We start from the raw sequence: 23,833 nt of genomic DNA, 5'->3' as shown, positions 1-23,833 counted from the left end.
TACACTTGATCAGATATGTCTTTTGAGTTGGCTTTTTATAAAGAGGTGTTTTTTGTTTGTTTGTTTTTTATGTTTAAGGGCCTCTTTGAGCCACACAAGCTGAAGCCACCTGAGAATGTCTATCACAGGCCCACATTCTTAATGGAAGGCAACAAAGGTTTGAGGGATGGCCACACCAATGAAATAAGAAAGACTGATTTCTAAGTGATTAGACTCTGAGGAATCTAACAGCAATGCCTCCCGTCCTGGTTCTGAATTACATCCACAGTGCTTTGGGGGCATGAGCAGCTAGCTTCACTGCTCTGAAAGAAGTCCGGACTCATGGTACCAGCTCATGCAACTCCTGCTACAACCCAACATGATTAAAACTTCTTCCAAGAGGGAAACAGTGTTGGAGAAGCTCAGGAGCCTGTTAGAGAGAACTCCAGCCTCTCAGGGTTTCCATTTTAACAATGAACCAAATGGCAAGGATTATAGGCAATCACCTCCAGGCTCTTAGGTCTACATATTCTTTGTCCATAAAGCGGATGTTACCAGCCACATCTCCTCATGTTAAAACAGCCACATATATGTGGGAGAAGTATCAGCCCATGATGAGGTGCTCAGTCATCAGCAGCCCTCGGACAAACTGAATTACTAGCTAGACACTGAGCGGAAATGGAGAGTGAAGAGAACATATGAGGATTAAAAACTCAATATGAAGCCTAACAAGGTTATGAGATGCATAATTGCAGGAAGTAGGGAAGAAAATTCACTTAAGATGACGCAGTTTGGGGGAGGGCACCCTGGATGTGAGTCTGCTCAGGCAATCTCGGGGCACAGCCAAATGGACTCTTCCAATGATTTACCCAACATCTATTTCCATTGTCCACTTGATGTCATGGGCTATGGTACCAACACTGGGAAAAGCAGGTTTCAAACTCACTTCTAACCACTATCAGCATGGTACTCACAATCAGGAATGACTGTCAACTACAGACAACAAAACTGTCTTAAAATTTAGACACTGAGTATTTGATTTTCTAAGACAAGGTCTCATTGATGTAGCTCTGGCTAACCTGAAACTCACCATATAGTCTTGGCCGCCTTCCAGTTTTCTGGGATCCTCTCGCCTCTGCCTCCTGAGGGCTAGGCTTACAGGTGTGTATGGGATTTTGATACTCTCAAATCAACAGCATGTTTATCAAACTCCATCTGTTCTTCGGTGCTGCTAGTTTCTGATGGCATCGCCGAAGCAATTACGTCATCACCCGTCACCAGGTGCCTCTCCACCATCCGCTATGCGGCTTGTGCACCCTTTAAAAGTGCCCGCCGGGCACAGCTCGCTCTTTTTGTCTCTTTGCCTCTTCGTTCCTCTCTCGCCTCTCTTCTTCCTCTTGTCTTTCTTTCTGCCTCTCTCACGTCCCCACTCCGACATGGACTTTCGCTCGTTCACTCTCCCCCTCCCCCAATAAACCACTAACTCTGTTGCCTGTGGCGTGTTTGCTTCGTGGCATAGCTGTCGCCTTTTTTTTCTTTTTCTTTTTCTTTATCCTTTCAACTGCCTTTCCCTCTTGGTTCTACCTCACTTCTCTTCTTCCCAAGGCAAAAACAGAGGCCTTGGGGGAAATGTTGGGATTCTCAGTTCTCACCAGTCCCCCATGCTATTTTTCCATCACCACACCACCAGGACCATGGACCTCACAGGTCTAAGTGGACTGGTTCCAGGTCTGCCTCTCTCCTGACGGCTGCCTCAGCCTTGTGACTCTCTTCCATGAGCTCTGCCGTTCAAGTGGGGGCTCCCATATCTCAGGGATGAACACCTCTTAGGCAGATTAACTGAAAGACTAGTTCCCTTGACCCTGAGGCTTAATGCTGTCCACTTAGCAACATCTTTTTTTTTTCTTTTACCACCCCTTCCCCGCCAAAAGACATCAAGTTGCTGAGTTCAGCCACAGACAACGAAACTTGCCAACTCCTGAATGAAGGGAGTTTAAAACCAAGACAACAGTGAATCTGAAAAGCTCTAGTAGACATATAAGCATTCTTTAGTCCAAGATCCCTGAAAACCAACTTTCCCATTCCTCTAGGCTACAAAGATGTTTGCTCAGCAAGCCTGCCTTTCCCCATTGCTTCCTCCCCCTCTTTGGTCTTTGTCATAAGGATTCTCAGGGTAGAGAAGAAAGCTCTTCTGCCATGGGGCAAGATGACTTCCCTCCTGGAGTGCCAGTCTTTAAGTAGGAGGGGACAAAGGTCTGGGAGATCTCCAGCTTGACGCCTGCTCACTGCAGGGAGCAGAGGAAGATTGGGGCAGCAGAGGAGAGCCAGGATGCTCTGTGCTAGCTCCTACTTGGCCAGTGAGTGATTAACTCTAGTTATTGAGAGGTTATTGGGAGGCTGTTGGTCACACCACCCACATCTCCCAAACAGGGCTATAGCCAGGGCAGTAACCTCCCCATGACCCTTTTTAATGAAAAAGGTTTGACTGGAGCCTGCCAGAACATGCCTTTGGGGCACAGGGACATATTCTTATCCTCTGGCCGTCTCCACATTCCACTATAAGGCATGCAATGATTACAATGAAAGGAACTGAACAGAACCATTGCCAGATGCAATACCTCACCAGATTCGAATTACAGCACGTTTTATTTTAAAGACCGGTAACACCAATGGAAAGATGGCCTGATGATTTCTAAAATCTAGCTATCTGGCAAGGCTTACCTGCCAGGCTGTCTAGACTTGGAAGACTGGCTTCTCAATGAACAAACAGAAATCAGTATGAAAGGATAGTCATAAATCTCAAACGTTCTACAATAGCTTAAAGAATCTGAGTGTGACAAATAAATTGTAAGTCAAGCCTGCACCCAAACGACATCTTTTAGGAAAGGCCACCTTATTTTAGCACAGCATACTCCCTACCTTTTATATACATCTCACTCCCTACCCCATGTTCCTTTCATTTTTCTTTATAGAACTTAAACCCTGCTCACACTTAGACTGTACATTGTGAGTTTTCTTTAATATTTTCCTTGCAGCTTTTGAGACTGAACCTGGGGCCTCACATGAGTTCAGGGAGGGCTCTACTACTGGGCTACAGTGCCAGCCCTCTCTACATTTTTCTTTGTCTGTGTTAGGATCTCACATGCCTCTGACCAGTCTCAAATTCTCTATGAAGCCAGGGCTGATCTTGAGCTTCTGAACTTCCTGCCTCTACCTTGAAAGTATTGGAATTACGGGTGGATATACCCCATGTCCGGCCTATTATACATTTCTTTTATTAGCTTCATCCTCATCCCTGACTTGTTTTTTGTTCGAAGTCTCAAACAGTACCTGGCTCTCCTTAGCCACCCAAATACTTTTGTTTGGTGAATTATATAAAATAAGGATACCTCTAGAGCATCCATGGCTTTTTACATGCTTAGACATTGATGTTAATAGCATCATAGTCTGGAGTAGAGACCTCCTCTGTTATCCTCATTTCACACATTTGAGAAGTGAGGTATCTACTGAGGAAAGTGACAAGCAAGATCTCAGGGATGTCAACAGTGGAGACACAGCTAAGCTCAGGTCTGACCCAAGCAGCCCACTCCACATTGAACAAGGAGACAGAAGGAATCCTGTGGGAGGCATATCAGGAGCAGAGAGAATCCTGGAAGCTTCCAGAAGCAATGTCTTCCTCTGCCCAGTCATCATCATCATTTAGCGTTCCTCCATGCATTGAGCTCGTTCCTGTTCTGGGCCTTTCTTGAGCTAGCACACTCTCCCCTCTTGATGTTCACACAGCTGGGTGCTTCTTGCCTACAAAGCTTAAGTTTAAAAAGCTTGTATGAAGTGCCCAGTTCTCTAAAGTGGGGAAGGCAGCTCTGACCATGTCCCAAACACAACTCAAGGGATCTTCCATTGCTTTGTGGCTTGTCACTGTCTGTTTTGCCTACATGGGGTCCCAGGAGAGCATGATGGAACCTGTTCTTTTCTGTGGCTGATTCCCATCACCAGGAATAGTGCTCAGCACAGGGTGGGCCTTTGTGCAATGTTTAATAGATAAAGACATTTAACAAGTTGCATCTTATCAATAGTTTGGCAGAGAGCTGATGCTTTTCAAAAAACAGTTAACACCAGGTCTCTCATTTCAAGATTTTATGTCACTTCAGAAATATATAGAATTACTCTAGGCTGATAATTTGTATTCAAAATGCTGGGGACAATAAATGTTTCAGATTTGAGATGTTTTTAAATTTTGTGAACACACACATGCATACATACATGAGATCTCTTGGGGATGGGACCCAAATGTTTCATACACATCTTACATACATAGACCAAAAGAGATCTTATGCCATTTTTTATTTTTGGCAGGGTCTTACTACACAGGCCATACTGGCCTCTTAATTTTCTATGTAGAAATAACCTTTATTGATTTTACCCAGGGCTTAACTGTGTTCCTGACAGGTGTCAGGTTCAAAGGTGGGTAATGAGCCACGTGGCAGGATGCAGATGAAGGAGTCAGTGGCATTTGTAGAGATGAAGCTTTTGCTGGTCCTGGGGCAGCAGGCAGGAGATGGGGATAAGATGGAAGGCAGAGAACACCAGCAAATAAGTATGGAATAGAATGTGCACATGTGAGGATTAGGGACCTAATCATTCTTGACATTTGAAATAGATCTGTGAGGAGGATGGACTTCAAATCTAAAAGAGTATGTGGAGGGAGCCCTGGATGGGGCCAGGAATGACTCAGTGGTAGAAGACTATCCTAGCAGGCACGATGTCCTGCACTTGATCCCCCCACGGGAGTGTGGCAATGAAGAATAAAGATGATCCTAGCCTGAGCTGATGGAGTACTTCTAGAATTCTCTGGAATATAACATGGCTACTGTATAGTACAGAATAGATCCTTATTAGATGAACAAATGCACATCTCTGGTTCCTTAGGTAATTCCATGGTAGCCACTGTTGTACAAAGCATCAGCATGAGATCTGAAGACAAATGGGCCCAGGCCAGTGAGATGGCTCAGGAGTAAAGGTACTTGCTGCCAAGCCTGATGACCTCAGTTCTATCCCTAGGCCCTACATGATGGAAGGGGAGAACACAGATTCCCACAAGCTGTCCTCTGACCTCCAAATGAATGCCATGGCACACATGTATGTACACATGTGCACACATACAAATAAGTGTTAAAAAAAAAAAAAGAAGCAGTTGACAGAAACATTGCAAACTGGTTGGGTTTGTTCCATGGCTCCTTTTGTTTCCTCCCCCTGTGAAATCTCTGAGAGATCACTCACTGTTTTAGATTAACAGTCTAACTTTTTATGATCTAATAAACATGTGAAGCAATAAGAATGAACAAGTCATTCATCTACCTGTCTACACGTATACCACCACATCCACTTAAAACTGCATGACATCAGGACTTATGAGAGGCTAGGGCAGTGGTTCTCAACCTTCCTGATGCTGTGACCCTTTAATACAGGTCCTCCTGTTGTGACCCCTAACCACAGAACTGTTTTTGTTGCTACTCCGTAACTATAATTTTGCTACTGTTGTTATGAATCATAATGTAAATATCTGTTTTCCAGTGGTCTTAGGAAACCCTGTGAAAGGGTCGTTTAATCGCCTCTCAATGGGGTCACAGCCCACTGGGACAGAGAAAGGAGTCCAATGACCTGAGTTCAATCCCCGAATCCCACAAGGTGGCAGAAGAGAATCAACGCCACAAAGTTGTCCTTTGACCTCTACATGCTTACACACACACACACACACACACACACACACACACACATACACACACACGTACACACACACACACACATACACACACACACATACACACACACACACTCACACACACATACACTCACACACACATACACTCACACACACACACACACACACACACACACACACACTCACCCCCCAAAATAAATGAATAAATAAGATTGCATAACCTCAATTTAACTATCTGCATATACACATATATCCGTTTGATATTGTACACATATACATGAACACATGCATATGCAAACATATAGGAGAAGGCTGAGGCATACCTCAGGGGCAGACTTTTGCCACTGCAAAATAAATAAGCAAATAAGCCATCTATATAGCAGAATATATAGTTATCTGATGCAGTTGATCTAAAGTTTAGGCATATGAAGAAAATTTAAGTTTTTATATATTTTCAAGCAACATAGTACTTCTCAAAACTAATATTGCTTCTGAGCTATAAAGGTAACAAGGCTGGGGGGGAGGCTGCCCAGACAGCTTAGAAAGAGGTACTGGGCAGCTCCAGTTACGGCTGGAAAAGGGCAGCCCTGAAACACATTATGAGGACAGACAGGGAACCATGGAATATTTTGCAGGCTTTTCTCATTATGTTTGATTATAGTTCTACCTAATGCTTATGAGTTTGCAACAGTTCAATTAGAAAGCCACTCTGATGTGAGCAATGATATTGCAATTTCTACTTCATTTTTCCAGCTTGTATATTAACTACCAGCCTAAAGGCAGAGAGGCTCTGTTATTTGTACGCAACTCTGCTGGAGAAAGATTTCAGATGCTTTGCTGTAAGACATCTGTAATGTCAAGGGCTAAGGGCTGTGTACTGGGAGCAAAACACAAAATAACTTGGGCCTAAAATGATTCCTGACGGTGAAAATTACACTGAGTGAGGCTTGTGGAGGTGCTTGGCTATGCATTACCACGGACAAATACAAATAAATCAGGATTTAGGTGAGTGACTTCATGCAGAAGGATTCCTGTAGGAAGCTAAGAGAGGTATATTTCAGATCTGGAGTTTAAGACCAGCCTGGGCTACATAGTGAAACTTTTTTTTTTAAATTGTTTTGTTGTGTTTATCCATTAAAGGAAAAATAAAAAGTTTTGGTATAAGTAGTACAGGTAAGTTCTGGAAAATAGCCTTGAACTTTTGTGAGGCTGAAGCCAGAGCATCCGGCTCATTTCTGCCAAGGAGACATTTCTTTTGGGCCAGTGTAGGACAAGGATGGCAGGAAAGGGCTGGCTCAGGAACAAGCTCTGGGTGTTCTTAGTGTCCCATTCTCAGTCCCTTGACAGTAATGCATACAAATCAAAGTCAAGTGTGCTTAAGAGTCCATTCAAAAGGGCATGCTCCTGCGGGATTACTAAAATATTACTCTTACAAAGAAGACCCGCTGACTCCTGGCTCCTATATCCTTTCTACAGGCATGCTATACAGGCTCTTGACATCCTGTCTAGAAAGACAGAAATGCTACATTACCTATCTCTAATTTGCTTACAGCCATCTGTTTCCAAAGTGCAGCTGAAAGAGCTGGCAGAGACACTGTGTTATAAACAGCACATCTTAAAGGGCCAGTGATTCTTATAATTCTTTTCAGACTTAGCGGAAGTGTGCCCAGACAGTTTAGTGACAAAGGGTTGCTGTGAATAACTAAACGTATTACACCTATAGTACTAAGGGCCATTCACCCCCAAGAGTACAGAAAGATACTTAGGCTTGCTGTATATGGAAGACTATTGAAAATGGTCTATGAAATGCGTTCAAAGACAACTATGCTGGTTTTCACATTTGTATCAACATTTACCATTTAATCTTAATGTAGTTGTTGGTGGCACAATGTGGTAACAGAAACATGCTGAGTGTGTGCAATGCCCCAAGTTCAATCCCCAGCATCATCAATAACCATAATACATTGATTTCAAATAGCAAACATCGACAGATATCCAAATGACCACAAAGGCATATTTATGATTGTTTAAGTTTTGATTTGGGTACCAGTCACCTTAGGTTTTCAGATCATTTTCATTCACAAGACTTCTGTTGCACATTTTCTGAACCAGGGACTAACACATGCATGGCTCTTTATGTTTTAATTTTAAAGAAAACACTCCAAAAAGTTCCTTAAAATGTTTCCTTATCTCTCACATAAAATCTCCTAGACCTATTTCTCATAATTGCATACACACTCAATATGAGCATCCCCAAGAGAGCTAGATGGCAGGTCGGTGCACCCTTCAACACATCATTTTAGGTTGCTGATGTATATCTTTATTTAAAGACAGGCAGCTGGTTTTCTGTAACTTAGACCTTGGCAGGGTTTTCATATTTTAATCCTTTAAACAAACAAACAAATAAGCAAGCAAGCAAGCAAACAAACAAACCTTCTGATTGCCTTATAGGATAAAGAGTCAAGCATTCCTTGTTGCTAGGTAGACTTTTCCAGAGAACATAAAATCCCATCTTTAACACACATTCTGAACAACTTCCACATTATAAATCTAGGTTTATAAACGAGTATAGGACAGACTAGTAAAGGACAGACAGCTGAGCCATCTCTCCAGCCTCTCAAGTTCTCTTTATTTCATACCACCTGTTTTCCAGGCATGTTATAGACGTGCCGTCAATTGTAGAGTCTATATTAAATTGAGGGTATAATATTCTCACCCTCTCTTACAGCCTAATGAAAGAAATAATCTGCTCCAGTTTCAGCCTGTTGCTATGACAAACCACTGGTGTTTCACCTTCCAGTTCCAAGTCACAGTCATCATTCAGGGAAGTCAGCGCAGGGACCCAGGTTAGGTATTTGAAACAGAAACCATGGAGGAAGGCTGTTTGCAGAATCACTCTTCAGTTCCTGCTTAGCTAACTTTTTTTTGTTTGTTTTTTGTTTTGTTTTGTTTTTTTTTTGAGACAGTATTTCTCTGTGTAACTTTGCGCCTTTCCTAGAACTCACTTGGTAGCCCAGGCTGGCCTCAAACTCACAGAGATCCACCTGGCTCTGCCTCCTGAGTGCTGGGATTAAAGGTATGCGCCACCACCGCCTGGCTTGGCTAACTTTTATATAAAGCCCAGATCTGTGTGAGGAATGGTACAGCCCCAGTAAGCTGGGCCCTCTTGTATTAATTGCTAGCCAAGGCAATGTCTTACAGACATGCTCACAGACCAACCTGATGTAGGTAGTCCCTCAGTCCCAACATCTCTCCCCAGACGACTCTAGACTATGTCCAGCTGGCAATTAAAGCGAACCAGGATGTCATCTCTCACACTTGACTGAGCATTTATTTGTTTACATAGTGTGGGTACAAAAGCAAGCAAGCTTACTGCTGCTCACAACCTACTAATTCCTAGTTAGAGGTTTCTGGAAAACCTTCAGAATGCCATTCTCCATCTGCCAGAGTCCAACTGCTGTATGTCCAAAGCACACTTTCAAACAAAACAAAACAAACAACAACAAAAACACCACTGTTTCCCTGACTCTGATTTCAGTGCCTGTAAAAAACCTTAATTTTAAAAGAGACAAAAATGCAGCATCTTTTTTCAGTTAAATCTGAACAGACCCAGAGCAAACAATGAATTTATATGCTCATGCTCTCCCCTGCCACCCCTAGGGAGCAAGGCTTGTGGGCATGCTTCTCACCCACATCACCTTTGGATCTAAAAGCTCTCTGAGTGCACCCTCACTGACCTGCTATCCTTTGGCTTACATTTATTCATAAGAACAAATGTTTCCTTGGGACTTAGATCTAGGCTAGGGTCAGCCACCACACCCCTAAGAGTCCCTTGTAGAGGTGACCTCTGTCACTTCTTCCTATCTGGGGCCTACGGGAAGACGACAAAGCCAACCCAATGTAAAGGCCTGTGGATGACCCGGACAATTATTTTTTAAATTTATTCTTTTCCATGTATGTAAGTGTACATATATGTATTATGTGGGCATGTGTGAGCATGTTGAGGCTGGGGGGTGATGTGGAATGTTTTCTTCAGCTACTCACTACCTTATATACTGAAGCAGGTTTTCTCATTTGGACCCAGATCTTGCTGATTTGCTAGTCTAACAAACCAGCTTATTCTGGAGGATCTCCTGACTCTGCCTCCCAGAGCTGAGATTACAGATGTACTCCATGCTTGCCTCGCTTCTATGTGGGTTCTGAGGATTTGAACTTTAGTTTTCATATTTGTGCAGAGGGTACATTATCCACTGAGCCCTTAGGCCCAGGGCAATTTTTTTTTTTTTTTTTTTTTTTTTTTAAGAGTAGATGTGTGGTTTAAGCCAGAACTCAGAATTAAAAAGATCTGAATATTCTCAAAGATGCACAATTGCCATAAAAGTATCATAAAAGTATCAGAGAGCAGGGCTGGAGAGGTGGCTCAGTGGTTAAGAGCACGGGTTGCTCTTCCAGAGGTCCTGAGGTCAATTCTCAGCAACTACATGGTGGCTCACAACCATCTGTAATGAGATCTGGTGCCCTCTTCTGGCGTGCAGGCAGAACACTGTATACATAATAAATAAATAAACCTTAAAAAAATAAAAAAGTGTCAGAGAGCAAGGAGTCCTGTGGACATTCTGCTAGACCTCACATTTTATACTCAATCAAGCGGAGGCCCAGATACAAACACTGTTTGACTAGTTATTTGTAAACTCCAGACTATAATGAGCTGCAAAGCCAAAACAGTTTCAAGCCCATCCTGGCCTGGCTCCATCTCCAGGCGGGCTTCTCATCTACTGGGGTTAGGAGCCAAGTCCTCTAATTCCAAGTCATAAACCATCCTTTGACTCCATGTTTCCAGACTGAAATATTGATAAATCTTCTCTAATCCTATGGCTCATTCATTTTTTTTTAAAATCATGAACTGAAAGTTGCTTTTAATGGTCTATAAAATCACTCATCACAAAGTAGCCTATAAACTGCGTACTGTGATCCCTGCAAAGACAGACACAGATGTAGATAACCCTCAGCCAACAAACATGGCGGGATTCACAGAGCTTTCACTTCTGCAGTACGTCCTCCTCCTTCCCTCCCTCCATTTCACCCTTCCCCCCAGCACTAGGCATTGAACCCAGGGCCTAAACCATGCTAGGCAAGTGCTCTAGCGGTGAGCAACATGCTCAGCACTCCAAGGTTTTCCTAATGTGGCTCATTCCTTACAGAATGAAAAGCAAAATTATTAAACAATTTTTAATACACAAAACCACCAAAATATGCTTAATGTAACCATGGGAAAAGATAACTGTGGGACACAGAGGCTTCAAGACCCTGCAACCAGTTAGTTCTGGTTCCAAATCTCCGCTCCCTCCTTCAGGCTCCATTCTGTGGCATTTCTAAAGTCCACACCCTGTCCAGCACTAGTCAGGACGCTGGAGAGATGGATCTCACTGTAGGGAGAGTGCTTCTTGTCTTGGACACTAGCGTATATATTGTCCAGTTGAGGAAGGTCTCGCTGAGCCAGCCGCATACCCTTAATGTGGCCGACGGTGACACAGTTTGTAATATCATCTATTCACAAGCAGTTAGTCAAGACCCCGGCTATGTCTCATAGAGAATGAATTAAGAGCATGTGCACTGGATTCAGGCCAACGAGGAGAGCACAGAGCCACGGCTGGGGCTTTGAACATCAAGAAAGGAAAAAGGCTGGGACAGCTGCAGCCAGGGTGATAGTTAGACCCACAGAGAACGCAGTACCTTTGGCCACTATGTACAGTTATAGATATCGGCCGAGCAAAAAGGTCTGGCTACCGTCTGGCAGCAGCTACACTATGAAGATACCCTGTGTGGCAGAGTGCTCCTACTAAAGAGGGGGTTAAAGAAGGGGTCCTCTGCTGTTTCCCAGGACACAGAAGACTTCTGGGGAAGCTCCATCCTGCACAGTGAAAGCAGCAGGGAAATCAGAGAGAATAGCCATTAGGTTCCTAGGGGTAGCTGGCCTGGAGGTTCTCAGGCTTCCAGAAAATTCAAGAGGCCAAAATAAAGTAGAAACTCTCAGCTATGACTGGACAGAACATTTGAGTGTGGAAGCTTGTCTCTCATCTCCCCAGCATAAGAGACAGTTCCTAATCTTCACTGACTACCACAGCACCAATGTGGGGCTTAAGCACCCTCATCTCTCACTGTGGCAAGACAGGACAGGAATTCAGGAGGATGAAGATACCCAGAGGCTAGCCATTTGCAGTAGGTCTACCTTCTCAGAAAAAAAACCCAGTCCCCTGCAGGTCAAAGCCCCACCTCCCTGAAAGGACAAAAGGCCCCCTTTTTTTCTTTGTCTTTTGCCTCAGGCAGTCTTTTCCACTTGGTTGCTTTGCAAATTTGGATAAGGAGATGGACGCTGGGCCTAAGATTAGCAGGCAGCCTTCCCTCTAAGGGCCTCTGATTCAGAAACCACAGTACCAAAGCTCTTCACCTTCACTGTCCTTCAGATCCCAGGGATGCTCCAGCCTTCCAACGGAGTTGTTAAAAAAAAAGAAAAGGAAAATCTGGGACAGGCTGTGAGCAGGTGGCAGTGAGGAAGATGTCACAGGAAACCATAGCACAAAGTACTGAGAGGAGCTTGTGTCCTGTGGCGATGGAACACACGGGACACCTGTGATGCTAAGTGGAGCCTTCCTAACCAAATGGTAAAGAGGTTTCTGAGTGACTACAGTAGCCATCTGAAGCGGGATACTGAGGTGGAAAAGGGGAGAGGTGGAATGGGAGGGATTTGGGGAATGAGACCCAGTGTGACCACTACAGACTGAACTTAGCAGCTGTGTCCCCTTGGGCAGGTCCACCTCTTTCTGTGTTAGTTTTCTTTGTAAAATGGGGCTCTGGGTGTATATAGTACTTGGCATAGAGTGTGTGCTCCATAAAAAGCTACTAGGGGAACCCATGTCCACTCAAGAATATAGCTTTATAAAGAAGATGTTGAGATTTTAAAACGGGTTTTTTAAAAAAAATTATTTACTGGTGCATTTGTGCATTTATGTATTTATTTATTTTGAGACAAGTCTCATGTAGTTGGCCTTGAACTCTGACCTCCTGCCTGTACTTTCCAGGTGCTTGGATTACAGGAACGCACAGCCAAGCTCAGATGAGGTTTTTGTTTGTTTGATTACTTATTTGTCTTAAGAAAGAGTTGTTAAAATTTTTATTTGAGCTGGGTGTGGTGGTGCATACCTTTAATCCCAGCACCCAGGAGGCAGAGGCAGGAGGAGTTCAGGGCTAGCCTGGCCTACAGAGCAAGTTCCAGGACAGCCAGAGCTACACAGAGAAACCCTGTCTGGAAAAAAAAAAAAAAAAAGGCAAATTTTTCTTGCCTGTTGACTAAGTTTCTTCCTTTTGTTTTGCAAATAAGTAGGATAGATTCTGGGAAAAAGCCAGTCCAGAATGGTACCTTTCTAAGGATGCTGAGGGACTGATAACAACAGGTCTGTAGGTGATAGGATGCAGCCATGCTAAAAGAGAAACAGGATTCCTAACATTCTGCCATGTCAGGATGTGCTTTAGTTTTGGGGTGGTATGACTATGACTTGGCAACATCTATTTGTTTTATTGTCTTCCATTTGAGACAGGGTCTTAGTCTATAGCCCAGGTTGGCCCCAAACTCATGAATGCTAGGATTACAAGGGTGAGCCGTCATGTTCAGCTCTATAAGCTGAATAAGCATCAATAACTAGAGTGAAACAAAATGAAGAGATGGAGGGCTGTGCGTCAAGATGTGGCCAAGCATTTACTTCGCCTCCTCACGCAGACGTAGTCCCACTCCATTTTTCAAGATGGTCTTCCTCCTGTACTCCGTGTTTCAACCGATTTTATACTTACCTGAGCTTCCAGGCCACTACCCACCCACACAGAAGTACAGTGAAACATCAGATAGTTGAGTGAGCTAGGCAAAGACCTCTGTCATCCAAGTCTTAGGAGTCATAGGATGATAGTTAAGGGGTGAAAGTGACAGTGGAGAAGCTGGGCACTTTTCTGGTTCTTTACTCCTTCTCAAATTCATATTCCTTCTCTCCCTCCTCTGCCTTCCTTCTCCCTCTGCCTTCCCCGCTCCTGTCTCTCTCCAGGGCCTCACTGGATAGCCTAAACTGGCCTCTGATTCACAGTCTTCTCGCCTTAGTCTCTGATACCAGGACGACAGTTCTAGGCCACTGTCCTGGTTCCTTTTTGTAAACTTGACACAGGCTTGAGTCATCTGGAAAGAGCGACCCTCCATTGAGAAAATACCTCCATCTGACTGGCCTGTAGGCAAGTCTACGGAGGTGTTTTCTTGATTAGTAATTGATGTGGGAGGGCCCAGTCCACCGTGGGCAGTGTCACCCCTAGGCAGGTAGTCCTGTGTTCTGTATGAAAGCAGGTTTAGCCAGCCATGAGGAGCAAGCCAATAATCCATGTTCCTCCATTGATTCCTGCCTGCAGATTCCTGCTTTGAGTTCCTGCCTCGGCTTCTCTTGAGAATGGCCTGTAACCTGTAAGCTAAATACACCCCATCCTTCCCTTGTCGCTTTTGGTCATGGTCCCAAACTGGGACCATCATGCCCAGCTTCTAGTCAGCATGCTTTATTTTGTTATCATTCGTGGATGCCAGATTCTATGTAGACACACACACACACACACACACACACACACACACACACACACACACACGTTCAAAGTACATTACAGACTTCCCTGAAAACTTCTCTGTGAAATCCAACACTATGTACAGTGAATATATGCCAATAACGAAAAGGATAGGGAGGAACCACTGTCAGATAATGTGATAATTACAGAGAGGCAGATGGAGTTGTCTACCACATGAGTCCGTTTGAAGGCTTTTTGTTTTTTTATGGTTAGCCTACACTAAAACCAATACTTTCCTCTATTATGTGTCAAGACCAAACCAATAGACTGAGTCTAACAACACCATCAAGACATTTACTTAATATTTAACTAAGGCTAAATTACAGATTCCACTTCAGAGGGACAGGGGCAGAATCCTGGACGCCTCATTCTATTGCATTCCATGCGGGTTCTAGGGGGCTTCAATCTGGCTATTGTTGGCTCTGCTTAAAGAGTCATTAATCTCAAGTGAGAACCAATTTAACAAGCCGAGAAATCTTTTGAAGTGACTGGTGGGAGCAGTTTAAACAGAGGATTAGGAGATAATCACATTTGGAGTCATCTTTGGGCCCTATAAAGCTGACCCCAGGCCAGGGGGTGTGAGGTGCAGGCCCTCTTCCACACCTCTCTAAGCAGGTGACAAGCTCCTTTGTGAGGCAAGCAGGTGGCCGTCGGAAACACTGATCTCTTTAGACACGTCGTCAACTCCGCAGTGATGCTCTACTTCATAAAAAGATACCCAAACCCCACAGCAGTAAAACCCTCGCAGGCTAGCAGGTATGAGTTAAATGTGGGTGCAGAACTGTCCTTTGCTACTGGTATCAGCTAGCTGGGTGTGAATAATCAAACATGGGGAAAAAATGCTGTTTCTCCATCTCAAGCTCATTTGTTGAGAAAACATAGGATTCCAAAGGGCTCCCTGGAAAGAACACTGTGCTTTTCTGGTTTTCCTTATTGCCAAAGCTGTAGCATCTACAAGAAAGAAAACAACAAAACAAACAAACAAAAAAACAGTGTATGCTTGCCAAGTCATTAAGCTTTTTCTAAACTCCCCCTTCAGTTGTATTGCGTATAAGCGGGCAGGCAGCGCACAAATTATTTGACACTAAATCAGCATTCACTTCAAGAGAACTATTTGATATTGAGGGAGACTCACAATGCAGGACAAAAATCGTCGAAGACAGCCTAGCACTTCACAAAAGCATCACTATATTCTGTGCCATTCCACCCAGTCTTTGCTATTTTTCTCCCTCCTGCACAGCACAGAGGGACCTCTTTAAAATGTCACATACATAGCACATGTGTGACCATGTGACAAGCCTCCAGGGATCTCCAGCTGTGTCCTTTCGGCTGAAGTCAGTGGAGACGGCAGGCTGGAATCACTAAGTGCCTTGAACAGGGTTTCCACTCTGGGTCTCATCACTGTGGCAGTTTGACTGTATTTGGCCCCCACAATCTCATAGGGAGGGGCATTATTAGGACGTGTGGCTTTGTTGGAGTGGTATGGCCTTGTTGGAGGAAGTGTGTTACTGTGGGGGCGGGCTTCGAGGTTTCCTATAGTCAGCATACTGCCCAGGGTGTCAGTTGATTTCCTGTTGCCTACAAGACTGTAGCAGTCTCAGCTCCAGCATCGTGTCTGCCTGCACGCCACCATGCTCCCTGCCATGACGATAACTGACTGAACCTCTGAAACTGTAAGCGAGCCCCCTCAACTAAATGTTTGCTTTATAAGAGTTGCCGTGGTCATGGAGTCTCTTCACAGTCATAAAAACCCAATCTAAGACAATCACCCAGGTCTTTCTCATTCCACAGCCCAATGCATGGCACTGGCAGCCCTGTCAATCATTTCTCCCTGCCCCTATCCACAGCTGTTTGCCCCAAAACAGCCAGTCTAAGGGCCTGGCCAGAGATGGATAGGTTTGTGGGATTGAGCTACATATGATTGTCTTGAAACATTCCTAGCTGACAGCAGGAGGTAAGAGGGAACAGTCACAACTGTGTTGTACCTGACAACCCAACCATTCCCCAATGTCAGACCTTTGAGGCCGTGGTTCCTGGATTCCCTATACTTGTAGAACATACCCCGCTTCTCTGAGCGAGTTTGAACAGCCCTGTGTTGCTGAAAATAACAACATACTACCTGCGTCACATCAGCCAGGTGTTGCTTTTAGGACCATGAGCCTCTGCCCCAACCTCTAAGCTGTGATCTTGGTGTGAATAAACTCCTTCTCCCCTCATCGGGGACACACCTTGCTTCTGATCAGGGAGATATAATCAAAAGTCATGAATTATTAGGGGAGAAGTCGGGTCTGCTTAGAAACTGTCAGAATCAACAAAGGGCTTGTACTATAATCAGAAAAATGGAAATGGTTTAGCTATGATTACACATACCTCCACACACATGTGGACATTTGCAGACAGATGCACATACCACACACACATATCACATACACACACACACACACACACATACACACACACACACACACACACACACACACACACACACACACACACACACACACACACACACACACAGCCATGCAAAAGAACAACAACAACAAAAACCAAACACAAACAAACACAGAACTTTCTCCCAACCAAGGCTAAGAGACAGGGTACCGAGGAAACAGCAGGAGAGGGCTCTTGCTGTGCATCTGACTTATCACAGCTGTCTGGTGTGTTACCCCCTAGGCAGTCCCTCCTCCTAGGATGTTTTGACATCTCCAGTGTATGAAGGCTCATTGCTTCCCAGTGCTTGGACTTTCTGCTCTACATCCTCCAGTTAGAATTTCATCACATTTTATTAATATAGCCTCTTGCAAGGCTTTACCCCACACTCCACAAGACTTCTTCCAAAGCTCCTTTGTTCCCTGCCCAGCGCCTTACCTCTCTTCTAGTCTGTTTTCTTATAGGAGGGGGAATATCAAAGCACATGAAGGCACAGGGTGGCCTGCTTTTTTGCAAATAAAATGCACTCACATTTATGCTTTTTCTAAACTAAACTAGAGCAAATAGCAAATTCTCCTGCAATGAGTTTTGAGGAAGAAAGACCACCTGTTCAAGATACTTGCATACCAAGGCAGGCAATCACCTTAGACGTGTCTGTGATAAGTAAATAACAATGACAAAATACTTACAACCCATATCATGACCAGTCTTCTGGACAAATAAGGATCAATATTCCAGTGGGTGAATGGGAGAAATGTGATGTAGAACACTTCCTGACCCAAGGCAGCTGAAAACCGGAACAGGTAATAGTAGAAATAATTCTTCACGACGTGCTTCCCTACATAAGCCTGTAAGACAAAGGCAGGGAGATCCTGAGTTCATTCAACATGTCTGGAAAAACCTTGCCTAAAACTCACCAGCAGGGTGCTGCCTCATCCTGTTACTGTGGTCTCATGAACACCAGCAGGTATCATTGCTGACTGTTTGCCAGCCCCAGCTTGTAGACAGAAGCACAGGAGACATTAGGATTTGTTGTTGTTTGCTTTGTTTTGTTTTTACAATTAAATATGTAGCACCAGAGACATAAGTATCAGGAGAAGCTCCTCCCTCCCTCCACACATCTGCGTGTGCACATAAAACAAACCAGAGCCTCTGTCTTGTGTGTATAGAAGGCTAGAAACCTGGAGGAGGACCCGAGTGGCCCAGGACCATATATACGGGTTCTTGAAATTCAGAGGAGAAAATGATGCTTCTCTCAAAGATATCCATTCATCCCATCCAAGTACTGACAGGACCTGACCTCGCTTAGCTTCTGAGATCAGGTGAGAGCAGATACAGGCAGGGTGGTATAGTCTCTAGAACATGTGAATATATCACCTTACAGAACAAAGGGGCATTGCAAATACAATTCAGCAATGAAGTGGAGGTAAAGCTGCTTTCCTAGATCATTCATGTGGGCTCTGTCGTCACAGGGATCCTTTCACAAGATGGAGTGAGAGTGTGGCACCAGGCTTCTGGGACTGTCTTCCCAGCTCAGGAGCCCATTTTGACTGTTGGGCATGTCTTTTCCCTGTCTTTTTATTATTTATTTATTCATCTATTTGTTTTACATCCAGGCCTCAGCCTCCCTTTATCCTCTTCTCCCAGTCCCTCCTTCTCTCCCCCAACTCTGCTTCCACCCCCCAATCCTCTTCTCTCCCATCTGCATCCAGGAAAGGGCAGGTCATAAGTATCACTAAAACACGGCATATCAAGTTGCAGTAAGACTAAACATCTCCCATGTATTAAGGCTGAGCAAGGCAACCTAGTATGAGGAGCAGGGTCCCAACAGCCAGTAAAAGAGTCGGAGACAGCCCGTTCCCATTGTTAGGAGTCCCACAAGAGGACCAAGCTACACAACTGTAACATATATGCAGAGTGCCTAGGTCATTCCCATACAGGAGGGCATGGAGGGGGAGAGTTCTTCAGGGGGGGGGGGGGCTGCTAGGAGGGGCATTTTGGAGTTTGGTTGAAGCCTGGAGTAGGAGAATCTCCCAAGAGTCTACAGGGAGGAGCCCAGCTTAGACTCCTAGCAATAGCAGATAAGAAGCCTGACCTGGCCATCTCCTGTGACCAGATTGGTGCCTGGCCCAATTGTCATCAGAGAGACACCATCCAGCAACTGATGGAGGCAGACGTAGAGACCCACAGTTAAACATTAGGCAGAGTTCGGGAACCCTGCAGGAGATGGGGAGGAGAAAGGAGTGCAGGAGCCAGAGGGATCAAGGACACCATGGGAAGGCTCACACAATCTACTAACCTGGGCTTATTGGGGCTTGCAGAGACTGAACTGTCTTTTCCCTTTCTTAATAAACTGTCCCTATCACTTAAGATACAAAGGAGAAAGGAGGCAGAGATGTCAGAATCAAAGAGCTAGGTAGAAATGCTGCCCAGCTAGCTTTGAGGATAGAGGAAGGGGCCACGAGCCAAGGAGGGTATTTTCTAGAAGCTTAAAGTACGGGAACAGACTTCTCCCTTAAGTTTCTAGAAGGAGTTGGTGACAGGAAGTCACAACATGCCCACACTGTTGGGCTTGCCTGGCGGACCGCCTAGTTATTTCCGGTTCAAAATAGCCATTTCCGGGTCAAAACATCTCACGTGACTAGGACTCCATGGCTTTGCATGGCTGTGTAAAGCGCGTGCGGCCATGCAATCTACACGCATGCATGCAGTAGCCACATGCATTCCTGTACGCATGTACGGCCCACTCTTTAGAAGCCGGCACCATTCCTGCACCTGTCTCTTCTTCTCCTCTCTTCCTTTTCTCTTGACCACGTGTGTGTTTCCCATAGGCCTGTCACGTCTGTATCTTCCTATCCTATATTAATAAACAGTTCTTCTGTGGATTTGTTGTGTTCAGGACGTTTTCTTGCAGGGTAAAAGCGCCAAATAACTAATAGTCGGGACCTGGATGACACCATGACATCAGTCAGTAAAGGTGCATTTTAGACTTCTCACTACCAGATGTCTAAGAGGGTAAGTTCCTGTTGCCTTAAGCCACTCAGTTAGTAGTGACGTGTTTCAATAGCAATCGATAACTCAGCCAGGGACATGAGGAAAAACACTTGCCTCTACATTTTAGTTCACATTTTAAATAAGACTAAAATAGGCACACCACAGGGATGATGTCAAAATACAGCAAGTACCCATGGGGGACACTAAAATGTTCTCCCATTTTGTCACCTCCCTGCCATCACCTAATCCTGGAACAGGTAGAAGGGGAAATAGCCAGGACTAAGCAGATAATACACTTCAATACAGTGTGTGACTGATTTGTCAGCTTGTTACAATCTAGACTCATCTGGAAAGAGAATGTCAACCAGAAATTTTGTACTTTGTATTGGCCTGTGGGCATGCCTGTGTGGGATTGCCTTAATTAGGTCAATTGATGTGGGAAGACAAGCCCACCGTGGGCAGCACTATTCCCTAGGCAGGGAGTCCTGAACTGTTTAGTAGTGGAGAAATGGAATGGTGCATAAGCAAGCAAAATGTTTACATTTTCTCTCTGCTCATGGCTTTGTCTTCACCACCCCATAACAATGGATTACAACCTAGATTTGTAAGCTGAAATAAACTATCTTCCCTATATTTGCTTTTTGTTATTTTGTCATAGCAACAAAAAAAATGAAAGTAGGAGGCTGGAGAGATGGCTCAGAGGTTAAGAGCACTGGCTGTTCTTCCAGAGGTCCTGAGTTCAATTCCCAGCAACCACATGGTGGCTCACAACCATCTGTAATGAGATCTGGTGCCCTCTTCTGGCCTGCAGTCATACATGCTGTATACATAGTAAATAAATAAATATTAAAAAAAAATGAAAGTAGACCACCATGGTAAACACTTTTATATTATGGCATATTTAATAGCAAATTTAACAATAGAACATTTTACTTTGTTAAGTGAACCAAAAAAAATCTCTTGTCTCTCTCTCTGTGTCTCTGCCGCCCCTCCCCCCTCTCTGGTGGAGACATGGTCTCAACAAATATATAACCTAGGCTAGCCTGGAACTCGCTATATCACACAGTTACTTCAAACCTGTCAGTGATCCTGCTAGGCTTCCTAAATGCTAGGATTACAGGTGTATGGCATGGTGCCAGGTTTATAAAGATGTCAGTGCCACTGAAAGTCATACACATTACAAAACTGAAATGCAGACATTGAAATTAGGAAAATGGGAGCGGGTAGCATTAGATTGGGAGGCCTCCTAAAAGAATTACAGGTCTGCAGTTTTGTTTCGTTTTATGCCAAGTCAGGGGTCTTTGAATTCTCAGGGGAAAAAGTCATATGTATTTATTCTAGAGAAATTTACCCTTGGCCTGTAAAGTTCAGCAGCTACACTGTGACCTGGGGATATTCTAGAGAGCAGGTATGGCAGGAATTCTCATTTGCTGAAGGGCATTGTAGAGGATAATTTGGAGGAAATAAATTTTTAAAGGGCCAGTGTTTCGGAGAACTTGAAAACAGCCAACACTACTTTTATATTTCAGGCATTTAAAAAAAAAGATGACCTTAAAAATTGCACAAATACAGCTAAACTTGGTACTGCTGGCTCTCTCCCAGGTATGCATCTCTCCATCTTTTCCCCTCTGAGAGGGTCAGCATCTCAGCCTCCCCAACAGCACCCTGAAACTCAGGGGGAAAGTTCAATGCCTTTTGCACCAGGAGGTGATCTGGAATCACCAGAACCAGTCACGGTTAGCTTGAGAATTCAGTCTCAAGTCAAGAGCGCACAAGGATTGCCCTGAGTATGGTTCCTGGTAACAGTGGCAAATCCTGTAGGTTGAAAGTCCTTGCTCCTGGGGGTGAAATTTACTTCTAAATCAATTTAGAGAGAATGGAAGTACAGCAACTTTAAACAAGAAAGACAACAATGCGTGAAAGAATTCTTCCAGGTAACGTCTCTGGATACATGACTAAATAACTTGAAAGCCAAGTTTTATGGCTAAAGTCTTAGTTAATAGGTACCCAAGTAAAGTGGTCAATTACTATCTTTTTATAAACAGAATCTGAGTTGCTGAGCAGGGATATGGTTCAGTGAGTGGATGAGGCTCACTGTGCAAATTTGCTGAGCAAATACAAGGACATGAGTTGAGTTCTCTAGAACCACACAGAGCCGAGCGCTTTGTGAGTGTTTGTAATCCCAGCACTCCTATGGTAAGATAGAAGGCAGAAACAGGAATGTTCAGAAGCTCATGGACCAGGAAACCCACAGTACACAGCATTGGACAACAAAGAAATGCAGTCTCAAGCAACGTGGAGGGTAAGGATGGGCACTCAAGGTTGTCCCCTGACCTCCACATCACCACTACAACACAGGCACATGCTCATTCACACCAACAAAGGCATTATTTTACAAGAGGAGAATCTGAGTTTCCCTTGAAGGAGATCTCAATGTGTAGAGCTTTACTATAGCTCAGGAAAGAACCAGAATTGCATTTCTCAGGCGTATGTTGGTCTCCTCTGGGAACCACTATAGAAACAAGGACCAGGGCTAGAAATAGAGATGGGGAGTAAAAGGGGCTGAGAAGAAAGGGCACAGCTAAGAGAAAGGAACCCTTGGCCCAGATCCCTACTTCCCCGATCCCAGCTTGCCACATGGAAGGGACCCTTTAGACCAGGTGCCTGGGCAGTGTTTTGGGGTCCTTGTTTAAGAGAGAAAGGTCAGCATGTCATATTACAGAAAAGAGTAAGGTAGTATTAAACACGGACATGCAGGTTGACAGAGAACAGCTCTTAAAATGTTTGAATGCTTGTCCTTGGCAGGTGACTTCTGTACTGTGATTTTCCCCCCTTCTAGCTTAATACACATTAGGATTTTTTCTGCTATTAAAACAAAAGCCAAATATTTTTCAGTTACATATCATTTGTCACACAGCCAAATAGGAATGTCTGTCTGGTAAACAAGGGCGATAAAATGGGAATTATCCCCACGGGCTTTAATCCAGACTGCAAAATGTCAATATTTTTCTCATTAGTGTATCTTATGGATGGCTTGGGTTTTTCAAGGGCATTTGTGTGTGTGTGTGTGTGTGTGTGTGTGTGTGTGTGTGTGTGTGTGTGTGGTGTGTTTTATTTTGTGATCTCAGTTTCCTAATCACATCTTTCCTGTTTGACCATGGATTCTCCAAATGCGCATTCTCCTCTGGGGGTTCCCACCGTGGTGATACAGGGAAGGTATCTGCAGGTGGCCCATCTTCTGCAGGGCTGTAGTGAGGGGTGAGAAGTCAGGAAGGGACCAGGGTGGCTGCCGGAGTGAGACAGCTGGTGGCCAGAATGTATGGCTCCTCGACTCAGCGCTATTCAGAATACCTGATCAGCGCTCTGTTTTCAAAACATGAGCCCAGCAGTCCTAAACGCCAAGGGTATTCATGCTGGTCAGTGTGGCTGAATTGCCAGAGGGGCTGATCCAGACAGCAGAGAGGCCAATGCCCAGCAGTCCTGGCAGCCCGCCCAGGCTTTCAGAGGAAGGACACCAGAAAAGGCTCTTAGTCACAGCGAAGTGTGACCTTGGGGACATCCATTGACCTTTCTGACCCATGCTGGCCTTAACTGTGAAAGATGCAAAGGGCAAAGCAGATTAGCTCAGGCGACTGACTTTTAAGCATCGACCTCTGAGCTAGTCCCTTGTCCCTCACATCACTCTCTAGACCAAGTATTGCTCTTTCAAATGGGAGATCCTCCGGCTTTGCTCGACCTGAGGCAAGCGCCACCACACCTGGCCTCAGCTGCTTTTTACTGTATGATTAAAATGAGAGGCAGGAGGAGGAGGAAGCAGCTCGTCAAATACGATGTTGCCCCACAACTGTAACAACAATGTAAGTCTGAATGTCCAAATAGGTTAAAAGAGAGCAAGGGCCTGGGGGAGCTGTCTTGGGCCACACTTCTCTTACTCCTTCAAAGCCCTCAGCAGCACCCATCAGGGAAGTTTGGCAATCAGTTTACAAACCACTGAGCTTAAGTGTCTCTTCCTGGCTCAGATATCATCTTCCTGTTATTAACCTTTGGCCCCAAGCACGTGAG

The 23,833-nt window shown here is 44.6% G+C and overlaps 1 protein-coding gene across 1 annotated transcript in view; it reads right to left on the bottom strand.

The window, feature by feature from the left end:
* Sgpp2 (sphingosine-1-phosphate phosphatase 2) overlaps nt 1-23,833 on the bottom strand; it is a 115,252-nt gene that overhangs the window by 45,390 nt on the left and 46,029 nt on the right. The window contains exon 2 of the mRNA XM_036173673.1: nt 17,467-17,625. Within this exon, the coding sequence (XP_036029566.1) occupies nt 17,467-17,625 (159 nt within the window). The remainder of the gene's footprint in view (nt 1-17,466; nt 17,626-23,833) is intronic.

Source organism: Onychomys torridus, chromosome 23, assembly GCF_903995425.1.
Source record: "Onychomys torridus chromosome 23, mOncTor1.1, whole genome shotgun sequence".
NCBI lineage: Eukaryota > Metazoa > Chordata > Mammalia > Rodentia > Cricetidae > Onychomys > Onychomys torridus.
Note: the sequence above shows the minus strand (reverse complement) of the source record. Positions and strands in the feature narration are given on the sequence as shown.